The sequence below is a fragment of the Hyposmocoma kahamanoa genome, unplaced genomic scaffold (genome assembly GCF_003589595.1).
Source record: "Hyposmocoma kahamanoa isolate Upper Pololo Valley unplaced genomic scaffold, ASM358959v1 92, whole genome shotgun sequence".
Classification (NCBI taxonomy): Eukaryota; Metazoa; Arthropoda; class Insecta; order Lepidoptera; family Cosmopterigidae; genus Hyposmocoma; species Hyposmocoma kahamanoa.
In genome coordinates, this window is record NW_020654748.1 from 1864408 (window position 1) to 1888708 (window position 24301).

The 24301-nt window shown below is 34.0% G+C and overlaps 1 protein-coding gene across 5 annotated transcripts in view; it reads left to right on the forward strand.

Annotated features, from left to right (window-relative positions):
- The window catches only part of LOC113236803 (four and a half LIM domains protein 2), a 147921-nt gene that overhangs the window by 117162 nt on the left and 6458 nt on the right, over nt 1-24301 (forward strand). The window contains exon 1 of one of the 5 annotated variants that reach the window (XM_026472996.1): nt 972-1226. The exons of the other annotated variants lie outside the window; for them this stretch is intronic. Coding sequence (XP_026328781.1) covers nt 1007-1226 — 220 coding nt within the window. The 5' untranslated portion in view covers nt 972-1006. Of the gene's footprint in view, nt 1-971; nt 1227-24301 lie in introns of those variants that run through there. 5 annotated transcript variants of the gene reach the window in all.

Sequence of the window (24301 nt, forward strand, 5' to 3'; positions counted from 1 at the left end):
AGCAAAAGTATAAGATGTAAAGCAAATAATGTAAAGAGTGTAAGTAATGAAGGTAAGCAATATAAATAATAATGTAAGTTTGCAAACATAATATTAAATTATAACAATCTATCTCATTCGTATGATAACCAGGAACTCATAAAGGCTATTCGAATAGAAATGAACAGAATAGAATAGAAACCATTTATTACATAACGCCACAACACAATAATACACAGTAAGAAATTTAAAAAAATAAAAATTAAATTAAAACAAACTGACAATAGAATAACAAAAAAAAACTAAATAAAATAAATTAAAAATACAATCTTAGTAATTAAATAACCACAAAGCTAGTCAACACTATTGTTGTACTAAGTAGATGTCATGTGTGCGTCTGTGGCGTAATGTCACCGCCGGGAAAAGATTGTCACGCTGATTTTCAGTGGACCCTAAATTCTATATTCCATCAAGTCCTATCTGCCACATTGGAATTAAGTGATGGAAAAATTCCCCAATTCCTACTGTCAGTGGTACTTAATAAGAAATAAAAAAAAAGTAGATAAACCTGTTCTGTCGTTTTTTTATTTGTAAATAAAAACTTAATATAACATATCATTGGAAAGACAAATTACGACAACAATATCTCGTTTTAACGAGTGCCATTAATTCCTAATGAATTGGTAAATAATCTAACATTGCCTACATTTAATTAATCTCTCGTAGCCAGATGTCAAAGGGAGTTTATTCTTTCGGACAATTAATCGCCCTCCGTCCTACACAGACTGTGTACGGACTGTCGGAGCCCGTGTGGCGACGGCGGCAGTACCGCGCGATCTGCCGTGAAGCCTGCTCGTGACGCGCTTAAGACTTAAACCGCCGAAATTTAGGCGAATTTCCCTAATAAGAAAAAAAATATATAAAGTACACATTACCATCATTCTATTTTCAAAACTTTGCAAAAAAAAAAATTACCGAGTTTTTGTTTTTTAATTTCCACTGCCAAAAGTTCCGATTTTGTACAGCCATGTCGGCGGATGTGTTGAGTGATGATTTAAAATCCCGGCTGCATTTGACCACTAAAACAGTGGGACAAGATAGGATACGGAGGGCGAGAGAAAACAATGAAGATGTTGCGATACTGTCTATGTTTCTTCCGAATGCAACAGCTGAAAGGGAAAACAAGAAGTTTTGTTGTGCATTAAAGGATGAATGCCTTCTTGGAGATCCAAGGAAAACAGCTGCAGGTTATTTTGCATGCATTTATATTCCTAGGTTACCTGTGTAAATCGAAATCGTTTACAGAACTTCTTTATTAGTCAGAGGCTGAGAGTATATGTAGTTTTTTAAATTTCCTCATTTTCGCTTTGTCAAAGATAATCGTAAAAGGACAAATGATTTCCATCAAAGCTTTTGTCTAAAGTTTCCACAATTTCCGGACCGCCTATCCGCGTTCACATTAATCTATATTCGTAAGCCCTTAATTCAGTTGGCTCATTAATTCACTGAAATTGTAATTCAGTGAGCGTGTCTTTCTTTATTTACATTCACGGAGACTATAATTTAATTTACGAACATTACCATTGACAATGTAAATCTTGTTTTTTTTCTGCTATCTGCAGTTTAAATTCAGTACGCGTGAATAGATTTTATCTTTGCTTTATACGACGCCTTAAAATCCGGCAAAATGCAGTAACAAACATTTGGAATATGATTTAATTTCTAAATTTAATTTATCATTTGTTTTTAAAGACAAGTAAGTTAGTACTGCCCCAATTTTTTCAGTCTTTTTATTATAATTATTATAATAAATATTTTGGCTTTCACGTAAATGTTTTAGTCAAAGACAAAATATTTATTTTTTAACACCAAAACTGAACTTTTGAATGTTTAATATGTGGACCAACTATGAAATATTTTCGATTCGTACAGACCTGTTTAAAAAAAGGTTTGTTTATTATCGTGTCTAAATATTACTTTGATCCTAACGAGAAACGTAAACATGGCCCGCCAAAGGTGTGAATCTGAACTAACAGCAAATATTGACTGTATAGTATACATAATTCCCCGAATGCAACCTTATGTGTATATACAAAACAACCATTTTTAGAAAACGCGCTTTTTCGTTAAAAAATATAAAATAATTTTCAACGGGAGTTACATTTACTGAATTAATTATCACTAAATACTTTATGATTGTTTACCTTAACCTGGTTATATGGTTACAAAATAAAATAAACCTTTCATATTATGCTACTAACCAAATATAATGGGTTGACCAAAAAGATCGAGCGATATCAAAGTATAAAATTAAAAACAGTTCACAAAATTAGGATTAAACTTTAATTAATTGTGTATTGGCCACCTTAATCTACATCTTCCGCCATCTAGCGGGTAATTTTAGAATTCCTGTCATAAAAATTCCACGTCTTATTACATTCTTTACTACTCAAAGTGCCGTTTGTTGATCCCTTCACTATCTGCCGCCAAGCAGTAATGTGAGCATTACGTAAGGATACTGATGAAATCACAGTCTCAGGGTGACGGGCGCAGTGGCCATGCCCCTCAGATCTTTGCGATTTATGTCTCTTGAATGGCACTGCAACTGCTATGGACAGGCGTGTCTCTTACCAACACGCACACAACTTGTTCGTCCCATCACTTGATGTTATAAAAAAATCAAAATCGTGTCAATTCAAAGAATGTTATAAGTCTGAAAGAAGTGAAAATCTAAAGGGACTATATCGAGCGGATACGGTGGATGAGGTAACATATGTCAATCTAAACTTACCTGCAATAATTTTTGAAGACGATTGCCCAGTCTTGAATCAAAGTCAAAGTCAAAGAATCATTTTATTCCATAGGTAAAATAAATTTACACTCGAAAACGTCACATTTAAGCTAACGCTCGTTCACTACGCTGACTTCCCTGAGACGAACGAGCAAGAAACTCTAGGGCTTGCTCTTTTCAAATAAACCTTAATGTCATGGAATACACTTTCAATCGAATTTGTGTGGATTCTGGAGCCATATCGTTTTCCATACATCTTTATCTAACACGTAGTCTTCAATTTTGTAATATGACTTTTCAATCAAAATATTTCTAATGTAGTTTTTAAACTTAGGAAAATCATTTCAAGTCTTAATGTATGCTTCGGAATCTTATTGTAAAACGTATACAGTTCCCCATAAAACAGTCGTTTACCTTGGTTAAACGAAATCGTGGTACCACGAGTTTCGACTTAGGTCTGAGGTTAATATTATGGATATCTTCTTTCATATTGAAATTATGTATATTTTCACGGGCATATAAAATATTTGAGTAAATGTACTGTGATGCCACGGTCATGATACCAATCTCCTTAAACTTTTCTCTTAGAGGAATTCGAGGGCAAAGACGGTACGCAGAACGAATCGCTCGTTTTTAAAAAATACAAATATTGTTTGAATATCTGCCGCTTTACCCCACACGAGAATCCCGTAGACAGTAGACATTATACTATGGAAGTAACTAAAGTAAACTAGTCTAGCAGTACTAACATCAGTTATTTTTCATGAATTATAAACTTAAAACTTTTCTCGCCTATTCTTAAAATAATATTGTTTTTAGAATGACCATAAACAACATAACATTTTAAAAGAAAAAAGTTTTTTCGTTCAAAGTTAGCTAATGATAAAAACCGCACGGACTTTTTGACCAACCCAACTAATATTTACTATCATAGCATTAACATAAGATGCTATATAAATAACACGAAAGAAATAAAAGTTTATTTTTGATACTCCATTCTTTTATGCATTGCCATTGCATTGCCTCATACATCGACCAGTCATAAATATAAATACATATTAAAATTAGAATATTTTATAGACGTAAGGAGCACTAGACATTACTAAAATAGCAATGCGCGATTTTGAATGTTACTAATACTAATCATTGGAATGGGTAAATTATTCGCCTGGGTCGAATCCGAGCGATCACTAGCAGAAGTGATCTATGGAACGTATGGATTAATTAGTATTATTAGTCCATAGATTCCATAGAGCATCAGTAATTAATGATCATTCGAGTCATTTGAATAAAAAATTAGTAGATTACTAATTTATTAAGTAACGAGTTGAATATAGAACTCATTCACAATCGCGCATGGCTACAATAGCATTACTACTAAACTTACTTATTTTCAGAAACTAATGACCTTTTCCCGTAAGTTAACCTTTTCGTTTAGTGTCTGTATAAATTTTTACGTGTGATGTATCACGTAATGTTAGAATGTATATCTGGATCATTGACTTACAAATAAACGGACGACGGGTCTAATACAAAAACCACGAAAAAAATGTCCTAAGTCAACCTATTTAAACGTAGTGACGTGTAAAGGAATATGAAAAAGCTAAAACATTGAATTTAAATTGTAATGTCATCGCAGTACTGTCTAATTTTGCTTGCTTCGCTGTCAGTCGAACAAACGAAGACTAAAGCGTGAATGACGCTCTGTATACGATTTTAACGCCCTATAAGTTCGGACACTTTTTAGCGCGGACCCGACGTCCTTATAATTGTAAGTAAATGATCTGGATAAATACATTTTTATCATCTCTATGTTTAAATTTACAAAACAAATTAAGCTACATTTAAAGAAAGAATTTGTGAAGGTGAAAATGGCGCGCTGTTATGTTTATAATCACAAAACAATTGAAATGACATTTAAAAAAGGAATTTTTGTAAAGAGTAAAGATAAAAATGGTGCGACGCCGCCTTGGTAAACAACCCGGAAACGTTGACATTTTGCGCATAAACCCGTAATTTCCGTTTATGAAGTCACTCGCAACCCTCCGACGTAACTTTGGCTAAATAGACACTCTGCCTTTGCTTGTACAACTTTTTTTAAGAGCACTTAAACTACTCTATACAGCCCACAGAAGTGATAATATTTATTTAGATTTCTATGATATGGTTTAAATTTACTTGGTAACTAGGCAACAGTTTTGTGATAAAAATAATCGTTAATAATTTTAATGAGAAAAAAAACTATTAAAATTACATCTTATTTCTTGTACTTTACAACGTATAATTTAATATAATTATTTAATAATTGCTTATGTATCTGACTCATCAAACCCGTAAAATTACGTCAGCCGAAAATTTAACACGGCCCACTTGTTCAATTAAATAATTTGGTTAATGTTTTCTTATTGGCTACGAACTTCGACCATTCATACTTTATAATAGCCAACAAAATACGCTTGCAATAATATAAATAAAAATTCATATTTGATATTATTAATGTTCGGTCTTGTAATGACGCGTAAACTTTCTTATGTAAAGGAAACCTTACTGTTACAACTACTTACAGTTACCTGCATAATGAGGATTCAGCTCGTTGTCTTCCGTTGTCAGTGGCGTTTAATGCTCGACGCCCATTGGCGGTACGGCATGCGGCATGGCAAGGGACCCTTCGACATTCCTACCGTATGACACGGTATCCTTAGGCATGCTGAAGCGACATTAGTAGAGCGTAACACTTACATAAGTATTCATCCATACCTTTGTCGCTTCTGTACTAGTGAATAAGTACGTTAAATAAATAAATAATTATCAAATTATGAACAGTGGTTCTTTCTTGTTACTTTACAATGTTGTGTCAACATTAAGTAGAATTACAATCTGGTACAGAACTTTTTAATATCACATTTAACTCTTACAAATGTACTTTAATTGTTATCTATTTTGTTGTCCATATAATAAATAAATAGACATCGTACTCGCGCCTACTTTCTCTTCAGTAACGCTGCAAGCTGGTTTATAACCAGTTGTTTATTTAAAAATGGTGGTTTTGCTGAAGAAGAAAAGAACCAAGAGAGAGAAGATTTTGAGTGAGTAACCCTTGGAAGTCTGCCGAAGCATCGCGAAGACACCCGAGGCATTCCGCAGGCTGCCGGCTATCTTAGGGACACCTTGCCACAGCGTTGTCTTTATACTGCCTCCGCGGCCGAACGGTTATCATACCGGATTGCCACGCAGAGGTCCCAGGTTCGATTCCCGGGTCGGGAGAAATATTTATATGCCCTACATTTATTTCTCTCGTGAGTTTAGGTGTAGTTTGTGGTTGTCTGTGTGTGTGTGTGTCCATGGCGCCCGCGAATCAGGGTTTCCCTAGTACGGAGCTGTGTGGAGTGTGTGCGTTAGTATTAATTTTAATTAATTTATAGCTACATTCATTGGGATTGAAATTAACTACAGTTTAATAACATTAAGTTCAAATTGTTCGTCACCTAAAATTCCCTGCTGTGCCGTCCCTGCTGTTCCATCCCGCCAGTGGGCGCCGGGCTTGAAAATTCGCCGAAAGCACTGGTACAATCTACCACGCGATCGACGAATTCTTTTACCAAAATCACCAACTTAAATACACGCTAAACTTCGATGTTTTATGCAAAGTTCATAACCCGTGAATTTTTCGTTTCACGAATCGATCGCAACCGTTTCTTGAACTCAATAGTAATTTTGCAACAAAAAAAACACCTTTCACCTAATTGAAAAAAATTTGGAGCCACCTACACAATTAAATCTTAATCTCATGTCTGTCAATGGTACGTAAAATGATTAATGATCGATAAGGTGAGTGGTGATAGCCTTGATTTTAATCGCCGACATAAATAAGATGACTAATGTCAGGGTTTACAAACCTAATTATCTCGTACACGAATATTAGTGTCATCTGTGACGTTTGTTATTGATTGGTTTTCAATTGTTTCAACGGTGCCTACGGATAACCGATACAAATATCCGTTACCGCGATATCTTTACTTATTAATTGCAAGGTTGGAAGTGATAATTATTAAGACAATTAATTATTAAATTAATATGCCATGATAATTAAGGCTATCAGCGCAAAAGTGATGTAACCCATATTGAATTGTTTTTTCTATAATATTACTTCTATCTATCTACAGTTTCTATTTTCATGTGTAAAAAATTATTTAGGTAATTATTAATTCAATTTTATTTATGAAAATATTAATAGTATATAATATTATCCAAATATTAAATAATTATGTACTGTAGTATTATTTAGTATAATATTGTAGAAAAAAAAATGTGGTTACACCACTTTTGCGCTGATAGACTGAATTATCTTGTTAATTATAAAGTAAATTGGAACAACAAAATGCTACCGCTAGCTTTGTTGTGCTGTGTGTTTGTTTCGGAGATGTCCAAACGTGTCAAATATCAATTTCAAAAATTGTTAACACTATGAAATGAATAAATGATATACTTGTATAAAAAAGAGTTTAAAATATTACTAATCAAATCGTTTTCCCAAAAGATTTTCCCTCGTCCGTCGAAAATTATACAGACAAAACTATGAATCAGCCTAAATAAATATCTTGGGAATTACTGAAATTTCGAACCTAGATTAACGGTAATAAAAATATAAGGATTCATTGTATAATAAAAGTCATATAAATTAAAATACCGATAAAAATATTTCGAGTAAGACAAGTCTAGTAAAAGATGAGAAATTCACTATGCCTTACTTTTAAAGCATTTACAATTAGTTCCTTAAACATTTATTGTACTTTATGCCCCTACTCAATTACAATTGCAAATCACGGCTCCAATAGTAAAACTATGTATAAGCACCTTTTACGGCTTTAAACAACTTACATTACCGGCACAAATTCCCCATAAACGTAATCAGGAACCTTGGACTTGTGCACCTATTTAGTGGCAATTGTATTGCACTAATCGGGGCCTTTTTAATAGCCAGTTAACAACGTCTTTGTGCGATAAAATTTGCCCTCGATTACTACAATGGATTATAATGCAAATAGCGTTTTGAACGGACGTTAGTGATTTTAATTTCAAATCGGAGAAATTATCACAACCAAAGAGAGTAACAAATTATTAAATATTAATTATTATTAAATAATAATCATTTGTTATTAAGCGTAATAACGCTTTTGTATTTTATATTAATATATTTTAAATTTCAAAACAATTAAAAGTGTTTTCTACCTTCAATTAACTTTTAATTCGCGAGCTTTCACAAAAGTGGAGGAATTGAAGGCGAAAAAGAATCATTCCAAATGTTCAAACAAAAGTTTTTACCAACATTATGAAATTAAAATAAAGCTAAATAACTAATACCTATGAATGTACTTTTTTTTAATAAGAATAAAAGAATAAAAATATTATTTACATTCAGTCACGACCTTTCCCAAAAGTTGAGGAGTTGAAGGCGAACAAGAATCGTATCAATTTGAAAGTGACATCATTTTTGCCAATTTTAGTAAAAAATATGTCCCCCTGTTTCCTTATAAAAACAGTACATTTCGAGACTAGCAATCGAATTATGGTCCTACAAGTAATTTTACCCTTGTACCATTATCGCTAAGGTTACAGTTTATATGAGTCTTATTTACATTTTTATAGATGCCCAAGCCTCAGAATTATTTGAGTTGTACGGAAGCAGACGAATATATAACAATTATGAAACTTCGTAGTAACGTCATTCATATCTAACCTATCGGAATATGGCTACAAGGGAAACGTAAAGAGGAAACACCTTCGTCACTAATTAAGTCAGAAATTATTTGAAAATTAACCTATTCACTTTTCATTATCGATTGGTTCTGCCGGCGGTGATATAATAACGTCAGTTTATGACAATTAAATCCTTTATCCACTTTCCATAGTACTTAGTTCGAAAGCACAGAAAATGAATCCGGTTTAAACGGACTTTACATATCATGCGGTAATTTCACATGGGGCGGCCGTGAATTACATTACCACATTAAGAAATCTTATTCATTTCAAATCACATTTTTTTAAGCCTCATATATTCATGATGTTAAATTTTAGTTAACATTGGTGCGTTCAGTATTTGTACAAACATTTTTTAACCTATACATTTGAAATTACAGGGTTGCGTACAAAAGAAAAACATTCTTCCACATACGGGTGTGGGAACCATACGGCGGATATCCTTGGCCTTAAGAAGCTTTATCGTGTTGACCTCTTAGATCACCGAGTAACTCGATGTCAATCCCAAAATAGAGATCGATAAATTTATTTGTATAAAAATAGTATAAATAGTTAACCTATATATTTGTTTATTTAACCAATTGATGAGCCCATCGAGTATATAACCAGAAATAGAGACGAAATATCATTTAATTTGTTTGAAAACTATTCTGCCATATCATTACTGTGAAAGTACATATTTAATATTTAATTACCGATGAAATGTGTTTCCGTTTGTTTTGTAATTAGATGTTTTGCTGTTTTTCCCACACCACCGAATGGAACAGCCCCAATTGTTAGAGATGTTATCGTTATTACAATAAATACAGAATATTTTTGGAATATACTGAGACGTACACACAGGTCAGTTGTTGGCGCTGTACTATTTCAGTTTTCTTATTTGTAATTTCAGTGCAAATAAGGGTTGATATTTAAAAGTGATATAAGGTCCATTTGCCTGTATGAGTTGCCAGGAATGGATGGCCCTTATTTCGTCGCTATTTCTGGTTACATACTTGATGGATGTGACGAACAAGTCGTGCACTTGGTTATAAACTTATAAGCGACATGCCTGTCCATAGCAGTTGCAGTGCCACTCAGAGCTTTTAATTGAAAAGATCTGTGGGGCATTGTCACTAACATATAGTACCACTGCTGGGCACTGGCCTCCTCTCACAATGACAGAGCTTGAGCTGTAGTTCCCAAGCGAGCTCAATGTGGACCAGGAACTTCACACAGAGCGCGGGCGCGTGCGCCCGTCCCGCGCTCACACTCGTTGTGATGTCCATATATAAATACACGGAATTAGACCCGCCGCGCTCCCGACCCGACCCGACACGCGCCCGACCCGCATCCGCTCTCTGTGTGTTTCACGCTTTAAGAACAATTGGAGAAAATTTTGTCACAAATCTGACGTCAACAAGTGCCCTAGGGTGACTGATGGGGCAGCAGGCGGCGTAGCTAGTCGTCAACCGCTGGGCAATTTTCAAATTTTGAGATAAATGTGAATTTCATCACTGTATATACCATATGTTTATATAATAAACGAAAACTTAGCAGGTTCTCTGTCGTACTTAAAGAGAAATGTCTCTTTAAAAATTATGTGCCAAGTTCGATATTTTGTTCTTAAATAATTCGTTTGGACTTTTGTTTTAGCTTTATTTTCAAGGTTGTATATGATCGAGTAAAATACATCGTATCGTGTAATAAATTAGCACATTCTTTAGACAATGTCCTTAGGTGTATCGTATAGTTTGTGTCAAACCGTTATTTAATAGTAAATGCCTAAACTATTTGATTTAGCAAAACAATTTTTCGGCTTCTCCTCCGGTGACTGACCATAAGAAAAATAAAATACATATCAGTTGTTTTTAACGTCGCTTAATTAAGATGGAAAAAGTACGTGCTATCGCTCAATTCTTATCAATAAACGGCACAATGCGTTTCTAATGCACCTTGACCAATAAGGGGCACGTGATAAATGGGTGCTTTGTAGGTTTGTATCACAACAAGTAGTTTATATGATGGCAGTTTGATAACTATGTGAGTTGAAGGATACAATTTATTTTTATTTCAAAATTTAGAATTCCTTACTAAACAACTGACGGTAACTTTTAAAGTTGGGTGAGAACATTGACTTACAAATAAATGGACGACGGGTCTAATACAAAAACCACGAAAAAAATGTCCCAAGTCAACCTATTCGAAATTTAAATTGTAATGTCATCGCAGTATCGCGCTGTCAGTAGAACAAATGAAGACTAAAGCGGAGTGTCGCGCTCTGTATACGATTTTAGCGCCTTACAAGTGCGGACACTTTTTAGCGCGGACCCGACGTCCATATAATTGTAAGTCAATGGGTGAGAACGATACATTTTTTTGAAGATGGAGAAAACGAAATTTCGAGTATTCATCGTCTGCAATCAGAATGCCAGAACTTGTCGAACTATGATACGAACCATTGCCACACACCCCGTATAGACCAGATTCGGACCCGTTTGACTTTTTAATCTGAATGTTTTTTGATGGGTTGAAGAAGTTGAGATATTTTATTGGTCAAGGTGTATACAATTGTAAAAGGCGATTACGTAGAAAACAACCATTGTGACGGCTTTAGACCATAAGTTAAAAAAAATGGTTTTTTTTTTCAAAATCACGGACTTATTAATACGCAATCGTATTATTCATTACTTTTAATTCTAAATTTGAAAAATTCTTCCATGTACGCAGTGTAAACAATGGAGCCTATACGGTACTTACATTGCACGAAACGGGAGGCTCCCGCTCTCCCTCCAACATTCGATCGAAACAATTACTCTCCAAGAAGTATAATAATAATACTCATTTGAGAGTAATTGATAAGATACAAATTTGATACCGTATAAGTAGGGACGATTACATGAACAACGTAAAGTTACGCACATCAATGATGCCTTGTGTCATATTACATTAGAAACATATAAACAAAATGGATACACAAATAAACCACGAATTTCCACACCCTACCGAAAATCCACAATAATTAAACCGAAGTAGACGAAAATCGCCCTTTCTACCAGTTCAATTTCAATATAATGTCTACCAGTGTTAAATCGCTTGTCTCAAATTATAATTTAGTATATAAATACAGACGACCGTATTTTTTTTGCTTACATTAATGTAGAAATAGAACAGTATTGATCGACCCAGAAAGAATATGAAGAGTGTTGTACGTGCACCCGTGGGCACTCACCCAAGCCTTTTGAGAGCCGGATGAAGCCTGCGTCAACGGGCTGATCTAGGGTCAGGACCTGACTGACAAGGTACCTGTGGGGGCTGCTTGTATAGGTAACAGTGTCCTTACCTTAAACCAAAGGTTTATAGGAGAGGCATTATATACAAAATTTCAGTAGAAGATTTGGGACTGCCCCAGAAAAAGCACTTAAGCATGAAATTGACAAAAATAAAAAGGAAACTTCGTTCGCATCTAAATCGTGTATATTTTTACAAACAAACCAACATTTCGGGCCCTTTACAGATCCCATAGTCAAGGCTTAAAAAGGCTTAATTTTGTTGGAACAAGCAAAAAAAAAGGCAGCAATTCACTTATTTGACACGATCCTATAGATTTGGTAGATCATGTCGCACTTCTGTTACAATAATGTTGTAATTCAAAACATGCGAAATTCAAGATTACATTATTTTTTAACGTAAAATTTTACACTATACACTGCAATATAACCGTCGTTAAAATATTGTATGAAACAATTAAAAGATCCCTACTTGACTCAGAATGAGACTAAGTTTTTGGGAGCTAGTAAAAAAAAAACAAATTCATATTTAGGAGTAAGGACTTACTCAAAAAATATAAATACATTTGGCAAGTAGGAAAATGTTTAAATAGACATTTAAACATTAAACAGTAATAAACTTTAACCTCTACATAAATTTCAATAGTCTTTCGCGGAAGGAAGTAAACCGTTTTTCATTGATTCTGAAAAAAATACACTTTTTGAGTTAATACACTATTGTACTAACAGTGCAACGTATTCCTGAAATTTAAAAATTTAATTAAATTTTTATTAAATTGATATTCAATTATTTTTTGTGAATTTACTTCACTAGTTTGTTATAATTATTAATACAAAGATCGAACACTCAGAAAAAACACTCAGAATAAATTCCTTCGATCATGAATGAATCAATAAAAATCAATTCAATAAAACTTTAATTAATGCAGTGAATAGCGACATCTCTCGCCAGGACTGGTAGCTGTAAAGGTACTAACTGGGTGATAAATCTGTTAAAGATTTCTCATAGATGGCGCTACGACTAAAATGTCGTTGAAAGACCAAGTACAAAGACACGACGCAAGCACATAGAAGAATTCGTGAGGTCCGTTGGTTCGTTCCGTGGCTTAGTTGGTATAGCTTCTGGCACGGTATGCAAGAAGACGTCGGTTCGAATCCGACCGGATCGAAAGAATTTTTTTCTGAGTGTTCGATCTTTGTATTAATAATTAAAAATTTAAGTTTTTTTTACTAAATTAGGTGATTATAAATGCAAAGATAAAATACTGAAAAATTTCCGGTGACACCCACCGGGTCGAACACGTAAGGTTTTTCTGTGTTAGATCTTTTTTATTAATAATCATAACAAAACTAGTGAAGTTATTTCAGAAAAAACTCAATAATAAATTAGGTGATTCAAAATTCTTCAACTTCACCACTTCTTGCCAGCCGTGACCGTGAAACCTGTAAGGACTCGAAACTTTGGTTTGTTTGAAAAAAAATTCCTATGTGTAAAACCTAAGAACTCGATAAAAACAAAAGTTTTCCATCAAGAACCAGTCACAACAAATTGTCTAAGAACACCTTGAATACGGATTAAAAACGCGATGACAACAAAGACTCTATAAGACAATCGTCTGAACAAACACATAATGGACACTTGAAGATCTATTTGCATTCTATTAGTCATGTAATGGACTTGTCAAACATATTGTTATGGCTACATAGTGTAGCTTACATTTCGGGTAACGCCACAAAGATGTCAAGTCACGTTTGTTTTGATAATGATCCTAGTTAATTTACGGACTGGTTTCCTGCGTGAGTTTGCCGTTGAAACAGTAATTATAATATTGAATAAGCGATTGAGGTGCTTGATTTGATAAAGTTATTAAAATTATTCTAAAAGCAAAAGTAAAGTGGTCAAATCTACAGTGACAAATATAAAATCTTCATTAAAAACAGAAATAAGTCGAAACAATTCTCAAACTTTTCTTATGTTTTGTTAGTTTATAAACCCCTAGTAAAAAATAAAGAACTTTGTTAATGTTAGAAGTACTACTAGTTTCCAATCTATACTCTGTCTATAGGACAGGACCTAATACCTTGCCAAACTCGACATAGACAAGAACCATATTTCAAGGTTGTAAAGTTTAGAATCGTGATGCAATTTTGAAACATGTGAAAAATTGAGTTGATGAGTTAACTATGGCTTTGCCTTAACCCCGCTGACATCATAGCTTAAAATGTTTATAAATACGTGATCTTTTTTGTTGTAATCACATTTGTAACTGGTGTAGGTAGTAGCTACACCAGCAAATGAGATAATATAATAAATATAATAATAAATAATAAATAATAAAACCCAGAACATTATAATGTACCTAATATTTTCAAAACCACTTTGACGTCTTGGGATAGATCGTCTAGCGTATATAAGTTCCCACTTTTTGGCTCACCGCCCACTTAGACAAGATAAAAAAAATTCAATGCCCACCACTACAAAAAATACGTATTTTTTATATTAACTTAACCCAAAAAATGTCAAGAAAAAAAATTATATGTATGTTAGTTTATATAGATAATTCACGTTTTTCAGCATCAGCTCCCCCAATTGCTTCCGAGGCCTCTATGCCCCTAGGACTCTTCAACACCCACTGTAATGCTGTAGGGCCCAATTTGGGAAACTATGGTCTAGCGTGAGTGGTGAATTATGACACTTCCGGCACTGTCTACTACATTTAAATAAAATGCTAGTAACCGCGATCAAGCACGATAAAAAAAGACCTTGAGAGTATCTTCATTTCTTTGAAATCACCTAAAAACCAGTAACACAGACTCTTAGTGGGCCGAAGTCTGCTATAAGAGCCTAACCGGTTAGTGGGCCGAGTCCTCCGAAGCCCACGCGCTGACATCATCGGCCTTCGTAGTGTCGCCTGTATTTTACACTATGGAAGAATCCACTCATGTGGGAAATAAATATGTAATAACAACTTGACTGCATTCCTGTATTACCTATATAGTAAGCGTGCTACATTTGGGGACTTTCTATATAATATTTTTAAACCGACTTCGAAAAAAAAGGAGGTACTCAATTCGGCTGTATTTTTTTGTTATGTATGTTACGCGATAACTCCGGGTCTTTGTGAACCAATTTTATTTATTTATTTGTGATATGTTTTTTGTCGGAACTTCGTTATTGGTCCTATTTAAATTTGAAGAAAATAATCCACCTGTAAGGGTGGCAAACTCAGGTTCGTATTCTAGAACTCTATTCAATGCTCAAGTCAGGATTGCACTGGCAACACAAGCACTGGAAATACGACCCTAATGGCAGGGACTTGAGTATGATTTCGAGTGCTTTGAATCATACTCAAGTCCTGACTTAAGCATTGAGTAGAGTTCTAGAATACGACCCTAAGAAATGAATGCGGTTTTCAATAACACTTTGAAAATAGATGTAGTTCCACGAACTTTCGAGGTCGTTTTTTAGTACTTTGTAATGAGATTATTTCGTACTTGCATACATGTGTATTGCAAGAGCCGCGTTTACACTTGAAGTAACTTGCATTGAATTAGAAGCAGTTAACTTGTATGGAATTTATTTTTATTTTTTGTTGAAATTTTCGGGCAAGATTTTTTTCTACAAAAAACTCACATTAAAGTTGAACATGCCAAATGGCAATTTAAAACTTGCACAGTTACGTGAAAATTACGTTATCTTGAAGGACTTTGTGTTGAACAGAAAACTCATATTAAACTGTCCGTACGTAACTAAATTCTGCAACCAAAAAAGTGATGTTTCCAATCCTGAATCATCAAATTTAGTAAAAAATACTTAAATATTATGTTAATTTACGAATACATAATGTGCCAAAGCTATAGAATCGTGCCAAATGTTAAGTGTTATATTGCCTTTTTTAACAAAATTAAGTCTCTTTTTAGCAATGATTATTATATCATACCCTTTTTTTAACATTATTTGCATAGTTAAATATTTTTATCGCATCATGTTGTCACAAATCATTTGCGATCACGAATTGTTGCGAGAATTCGCTGAAATTTATTAAATTGTTGGGATAATGAGACAAAGGCGGAATGGGCACGAGTTCGTGCTTTGTGAAAAATTTGGGCAATCAATATTCCGCTCTACAGTATTCTCAAATAGGAAATAAATAGAAATTGTAAAATGAATATTGCTTTACTTTATAACCGGCTTCAAAAACTTGTTACGTGATTTCTGCGGCAGTTTTGAATTGATTTCAATTATTCTTTTTTTTTCAAAAAAGGGTACCTCAGTAGTGGTCGCATTCAAATTTGAAGACAATATTCCACCTCTAAGTTTAGTAAATTAGAGGATGAATCCGGTTTACTGGATTTGACTTTCGTTCCATTAACCGATTCCAATAAAACAAGGCAACTAGATGTAATTCCACAAACTTTTGAGGTTCTTTTTTATAAAAATAAATTGCTCATAAAGTCCTATTCAACTTTTTTTTTATAACATCAAGTGACGGGACGAACAAGGCGTGCGCCTGATGGTAAACTACACACCTGTCCATCCAAGGTCTGGTTCCACTTCAACAAGGCGGGAATGTTGCGACCCGGTATTTTATTTTGATAGCCCCGTACCGGGTCGCGACCCACCAAATTGTAAACGCTGCCATAAAGTTTATAATAAGACAAGAACATGTAATGTAGTCCAGTCTTTGAGATTTTCATACAGTACCTTTACTTAAAATTAACTTAAACGGTCGTCCCACTCATCTTAAACCTAACGTAACCTAGATTTAACTCCCCAATGACAATTCAAATTAAATATGTTAACAGTTAAACACCCACACGGTATATGATAATGTTAGTCAGTGAGAAGTTGATGAATTGCCGCAAATATTGATTGATGGAAGACAACGGCAGATTTAAAGATCTTCTAAATGATAAATTAATGTTCAAAACACAATAAAGTATAAGTACCTCTTTATTATGTACCTCGTAATCATCACTTTGACCTATTAAGACAATGGCCCCCATTCTTGTTAGGAATTTCTTCCAAAGAGAATTTTCGTACAATCGTTTGACCTAAGAAACTAGACAATGAAAACACTGTTTCTTTATTTATAATTTAACATTATATTACATGACATATATCAAATATTTAAAATATAATTATAATTAAAGATTTAATTAATTAATTGACTGATTAAATGAAATAGAAATTACGGTACAATTAAGAATTAATTTATTATATTTTACAAACTGAATCTTCGCTTAAAAAGTAATTATAACGTAAAAACGTACTTTTTTAAATAAGCGTACTTACAAAAGGGCTTTTCACTTAAACGCTTTTTAATTTGAAGCTTATAAATCGTTTAGAAAAACAAAGAAAACTTTATGTTACAAAAAACTTGCGCCATTGTATTGACAGCGAAAATGTAAAGTAGGCCATTATAGATTTTAAGATGAGTAAGTTTATTTGTAAAATACGAGATTTATTTGTATTTATAACATTATTATTTACATTGAAGAATTAATTTGAGATTTGGTATTTAGGCACATTGTAAAAACCCAACGTGCATTGGGCGAGTGTGGCGGACATGGCCTAAAGAGCTGGCCTGAGAAAAGACCCGTGTCCCAGCAGTGAAACGCATTATGGGTTGATAATGATGAACATTTGACACACTATTCTATACAGGAGTTACAAACCTCCTCTTTACCTCTGGATAGGTTCTCAAATCTTATTAAATATTCACCTCCTTTAAGTATTCATTTTGTAATTTCGTATATTGTATATTTATTAGTATATTATTGAATTTCGCACACAATGTAATTGTCAAGTTTGAAGTCATAAAAGCTCAGAACTATTCAAGAAACCATTTTCTTTTACGAGCCCGTTAAAATAGTTTTTAAGTTCTTGTAAAACTTTGTAATAGCTTTAAAGATACTACAAATGTTACTAACTTCACTGTTGTTGTTTAGGTTAGACTGAAAGTTCATTGACAGGTTGATATATAAAGTAGATAACGAAACAAATTTGGAAAATTAATTTTGTAAGTGGTAATATCAATTCGCGACGTTCTTCCTACTTCTTTTTTATCAGCATCTTTTTATAGTGTAGCAACCACAGATAGTCAATGTTTGCTCGAATGAATTTTCATAACCTCGAACGTAATTTTGAGAGGAAAATGTTTTGCGATAAACGTCCAATTATTATTATAATTCGGTTTTCGGTGTAATGAAAATTCGAACAAACGTTATTTCGGAAAAAATAAATTCGAGTTTGTGATAGGTTACCAGATCTATACTATACTGACTTTAACTGATTTGACACGTTGTACAGATGCTTTTAATCGCCAGCCACTGTACTTAGTATTTCGTATTCAAATGTAACGTTTCTTTAAATCATATTTCAGTAGTTATAAAAATCTAGAAGGCCATTGACTTACAAATAAATGGACGACGGGTCTAATACAAAAACCACGAAAAAAATGTCCCAAGTCAACCTATTTAAACGTAGTTACATGTAAAGGAATATGAAAAAGCTAAAACGTTGAATTTAAATTGTAATGTCGTCGCAATACTGTCTAATTTTGCTTGCTTCGCTGTCAGTCGAACAAACGAAGACTAAAGCGTGAATGACGCTCTGTATACGATTTTAACGCCCTATAAGTTCGGACACTTTTTAGCGCGGACCCGACGTCCATATAATTATAAGGCAATGTAGAAGGCCCAAAAAATAAACTGTTGTCGACCGATTCGTCGATTAGATATTGTACGATTTCTTTTCATTTTTATGTATAATAACCTAATCGAACGTCAAACTGTCGTATTCGAAACCGAACCGAAATGACGTCACACCCGTACGATTGATTACTCGTACTTCTCGACCGGCAAAAGTTACAAACGTTATTCAGAACACAGGTTCATTCGATAATGAAAGTTACCGAACGTCCTATTGTTTACAAAGGAAGAATGTAATATGGAAATATTTTATTATTTTAAATAAAATCCGGATTTTGTTCAATTTTATTAATTTATTTTAATACGAGACTAATGCATTCCTATATTTTAGGCCTTTAAAGTCCTAAAAATGTATATAAATTTAAATTTTCGATTCGGTTAAGATATCGAAGAGTTCTGAATTGGGGTCCTGCTCTTTTAAAACGTGTATTAACACAAATAAAATGTAAAGATTTGTATGCGTATTCGGATGATTTGAGCCTAGATTAAGTGGTTAACGTTTTTTTATGATACCGTGTGATAAAACAAGCAAATCATGCAGCTAGTGGCAACCGATACGTGTATTCATTACAACAGTTGCAGTGCCACCAAAGCTTTAATCGCAAAAACTAAGTAAGTAGAGCTCCTTGTGAAAAAAATCGTCCTGGGAAGTACTGCCACCTTGCCTATTTAGCAGTAATGTGAGTATTACTGCGTTTCGGTTTTAAATGTCTCTCAAAGGTCTTGCAGATATTCTCTATCTAAGAAGTTTGAAATAAATATTCTAAACGATTAATGTATTCAATTACATATTTACAAAGAGCAGCTCCTAGAGTTTCTTGCTCTTTCTTCTCAGGGAATCTGCCTTACGAATAAGCAGCAGAGTTTAATTAATATGACGATATCAAGTGTAATTTGCTTACCTAAGGAATACAGATGCCTCCGTGGCCGAACGGTTACCATGCCGGACTGCCACGCAGAGGTCCCAGGTTCGATTCCCGGGCCGGGAGAAATAGTTGTATGGCCTACAATTATTTCTCTCGTGAGTTTGGGTGTAATTTGTGGTTGTCTATGTGTGTGTCCATGGCACCCGCGACACAGGGTTTCCCTAGTGCGGGGCTATGTTGAGTGTGTGCGTTATTTATAAAAAAAAAAAAAAAAAAAGATTATTTGGTTTTAATTTCGAAACCTCCAGACCGCACAATGGACATTTTTGCTCCAGTACTTCGTGTCTTAAAAATAATTAACAAAATGCATTTGAAAAAGTCCTTGATTGGACTTCTTCAAACGCATCCATCTGAAAATGTATCAGTATCAAATGGAATTACCTCCCCACGTAGGCGTAACAGCATAACATAACTGTCACATTAGCAAATCAAATTAACCAAGAGTACGGCAAACGTCGATAAATAGGTTTTTGTGTCGACTGCTGTGGGGCCATTCGTTACTGTGAACAATTAAACAATTATACTGTTTACTTGTGCATTATCCTTTTGTTATCATTCTATTCAAATATTTATACTGCGTTTGACATTTGAACGTAGTCTGGGAACTTCTTATTAATACATTGTACATTGATGCTTCGAATGAGCAGTAGAGTTTAACGACGATATCGACTTCTTAGGTTTTCGCGATTGTTACACATAAGAAATGAAACTATTTTTCCGAATTTAAATCGCGTATATTTGTTTTTTCAAACAAACCAACGTTTTGAGCCCTTTACAGGTCCCATGGTCATGGTTGGCGTATGACTTTACAATACGACAATTTCAAGTGTAATTTGCTTACCTATGAATTAGAGATTATTTAAGTTTTAGTTTGACTTTGACTATTTTTTAGCAACACAAATTTCATTAAATTAAATTAAAATCTGTAACTCAATACTTTAACAACATTTGTAACAATACTTCCGAAGTGTACCACTAGATGGCATTGGCATAGAAAACGCAATTTCTGAATCGCGATGTTAAGATTTTCTCTAATGAAATAACTTGTCACTAGTATTTTATATGTAATTGATTTAATCTATTCTTCTACTTGTCTATGGTTATTAATGATCTACTCAACGATTGCATTTCTACGGTTGTCCTCATTACTAAGAAAGGGTTTCGAACTTTGCAAAGGTCTAAAAGAAGTAATGTAAAATATATGTTTATATTTATTTTCTGCTCTATCTGTAATTATGTATGGCTCCCTAATACCAAACACAACGAAATTTCGCAGAAGAAAATGTATAAAAGTCGCTTTAATCGAAAGAGTTGTTTATGAAAATAGTCGTATTCAATTTTCATGATCATTCAGACGACCATGGAGCATGCATACCTAAATAATGCCTATTCACTCTCGCCTAGAAAAGGCTCAAGTAAGAGTGTTCAGGAAATAAGTATGCAGTACGATACCCAACACTGTTGTAACTCAAAATTGTGGAATTGAGAAAACACGATTTAATAACTTTATATAAAAGAATAAACCGACCTCAAAAGTGCATGGAATTACATCTATTTGCCAAGTTCTATTGAAATCGGTCACCGGAAAGTACGCGAAACCGGATTCATTCCCTAGTTTGCCACCCTTAGAGGTGAATATTTTCTTCAAATTTAAATGGGACCCATACTGAAACTCTTTTTCCAACAAAAAAAGAACCATCAAAATCGGTTTGCAAGTACTGGAGTTATCGCGTAACATACATACAAAAAAAACCAGTCGAATTGAGAACCTCCTCCTTCTTTGGAAGTCGGTTAAAAATTAAAAAAGAATAGATAAATAAGTATTATTAATTAATAAAAATAATCATATATTATTTACAACAATATCCATTCGGTATTTTTGCTTTGGAACTTTCAAATCGTGTTTTTCAATTCGGCCGTTTTTGAATTACGACAGCATGTGGTTTCAATTGCGAAATGTGGAAGCGTAACGCTTCAGAAACGTAACGTTTCTTTTGTCCGTCTACTCAAAATTTACTTATTCGCTAAAAAATGGTTTCTTTTACGTAAACGCAGTGATAAAAAATTAGAACACTGAGCAACGTCGATCTGTTTGTGCCAAACAAGTATGTCCGCACGGGCCGACCACGGGAGCACTGAGGTTATGTCTCAGGGTGACGGGCGCAGTGCAGTGCCCATTAGATCTTTGCGATTTAAAGCTCTGAATGGCACTGCAACTGTTATGGATAGGCGTGTCGCTTGGTATCATAAAAATAGTTATTTGTTATGCAAGGCTACAAAGTTGTGAAACCTGAGCAAGGGAAGGAAGCTAAGAATCAAAAATAGATTCCTGAGCATAGCGAGGGTTTCAAGCCACGAGACGCAAAATAACTTTGCTACCGAGCGAAATACAAAATTTTTCACCTCACTACAGCGAGGAAAACGGTAGATGAAACAAAAACAATTGAACTATAGAACATCAGTTTTTTTATGCCGTTTTGTGTTGCGATCTGAATTTGCACCTCATCAATTTTTATTCTTGCTTGTGCTATCAATTATGTGTGATTAATTGATTATTGAAATTATTTTATTTTTGCGACGAATCGAAATAATTTAATAAACACAATTAGTTATCATTGTCAATTTAATGTCAACAATAATAAGAATAAAATGTACCAACGAATTTATATTATATAATTAAGTAACGTACGACAAATCGCGTAGTTCTACGTGTCATTATCTTTTTTTTTTTCATCGAGAGAAAAAGTTAGTTGCACCACAGGTCATTCTCACGTTCGAATTTCAATATCCTTTTCCATGCTGGCGTGGAAAAAAACGCTTTTGCGCGCAGATTTCTAGTGAGAAAGAAAGCCTTTCCGAGCTAGTGAGGTGAAAAAAATATTACTGTAAGTTTACATTGTTTTTTCTTATTTTTATTCTTCACTCGTCTTGTATTTTGAAAACAAATTTCCTAACTTAACCAGACCGCCCTTCGGGACTTGAGGCCGTCACGGAACGCTTTATTATTGTCACGCTACTTTACGGTAATAACTGATCCAAAAAGTTACTTTTCCATTTAAACTTGTTTAACGTGTTTAGTTTATATTACAATTTCCGAGTACTTTAACAAATATATAACATTCTAATAGGTACAGAGTGTTTTGTGATGCCATTGCAACTAGATTTTAGCAGAATAATAAATATCATAATTACAATATAAATATCTCAGTTTCAAGTTTCAACTACTGGTTTCAAGAAAATTTACAAATTAGGTAAGGTACATCTGAATAATTAAGGAACATTAGAATTCTTCTACTACAAATGACAAACAATGAGAAAACAAAACAAACACAAAGAAAAATCTTTTTCAAAACGATTTGGTTTCTTCTTTCTTCTTTTTTAAAGTAATGTAGCTCCATCGACCACTACCCCGAAGGGATCTAGACAATGTAAATTAAAAATAAGTAAATACGTTGTATTGTCGTGCGCCTGATGGTAAGCTACACGCCTGTCCATAACAGTTGCAGCGCCAGTCAGAGTCTAAAATCGCAAAGATCTGAGTGGCACTGCCACTGCGTGAGTCACCCTGAGACGTAAGTTGACAAGTCCCATGTGCCTGTAAAATCACCAGCACCTTTACCCTTCAAAACCGGAACACAGTAATGCTGAGATTACTGCTTGGCGGCGGAAATAGGTAACGTGGCAATACTACCCTGGACAAACTCTTTCACATGGCGCTCTATTGCTTAATTACCCTTTTTACTTTAATTCAACTGAATCTCCTAGTGGATTCTGTTTACGTCGTTATTAATAAGGGATATATGTGGACAAAAAATCCACATAAACCCCTCAGGGATTGTAGCAGGGGGTTCAAATGGACGAAGGGGATACAATCGAAGATTCCGCCTACGTCAAGTTAGGGAAGACACGCATTTATTACCTACTTAGAATTTGACCGGTGGATTTCTGGTTTGTGACTTTTCTTTTGACATTGACATTTTATGTGTTTCTGATACAAACATATCGTAATAATTGTCACTAATAAATATTAGATAGTTTTTTGTTTCGTCTTGATGTGGATTTTAACAAACGGAGTTTCTTTTGCCTTTTCTAAGTTATTCAACAACTATATAAAAGACTGTGGCGAAGGAATACTGCACGTTTTATTCAAATTCCAACTTTCTCCCTTGTTTTCGAATCAATAGCCGATGACCTTTGCAAAGCGTTTACGCGATTGCATTCAAATTTGATCCTATTTTGGTTGCATCGACTCGCGTGCTTCTTTCTAATATCACAAATTTCAATGCCAGCAATAAAACTACCTTTGTGCAGAGCCGGGTGTAGGTTTCTTTAGCATTTTGCGAAAAAACATACTACCGTTTACGAAATATTATTGAGGCAGATGAATAGTATCAATCAGCCAGTTTCGATAGGGTTTCTTCGATAGGGTCGTAAACTCGTACTTTAAAAAATATTGTTGCACAATATTGTAAATTTTAATTTCATATGTTAGTTGTAATCTTTCTGGCTGCGTACAGAGTTTACACAGATGGCACATGCCTTAACGAGAGAAAATAAGAATAGAATAAATCTTTTGTTATATTTCTTTTCTTCTCTAAAAGTAAGTCGGATCGGTCTAAGTAATATTCCGCAAACTGTACCAACTTTTACCTAAAACTTCATAATACCTGTAACATATTTATAATGTCTTATCTAGTTATTCTACAACGATATCAATAATTATGTAATGATTTATTTTTTTATTTTAAATATAGAAACACAATAAAAATCACATTGGCATAATATTGTACACACCTACGTACTATCAATAAAGTTTGACGCGTTACCACCTTAAAGTTTATTGTTGCGTGCAGGCAACGGCCGGT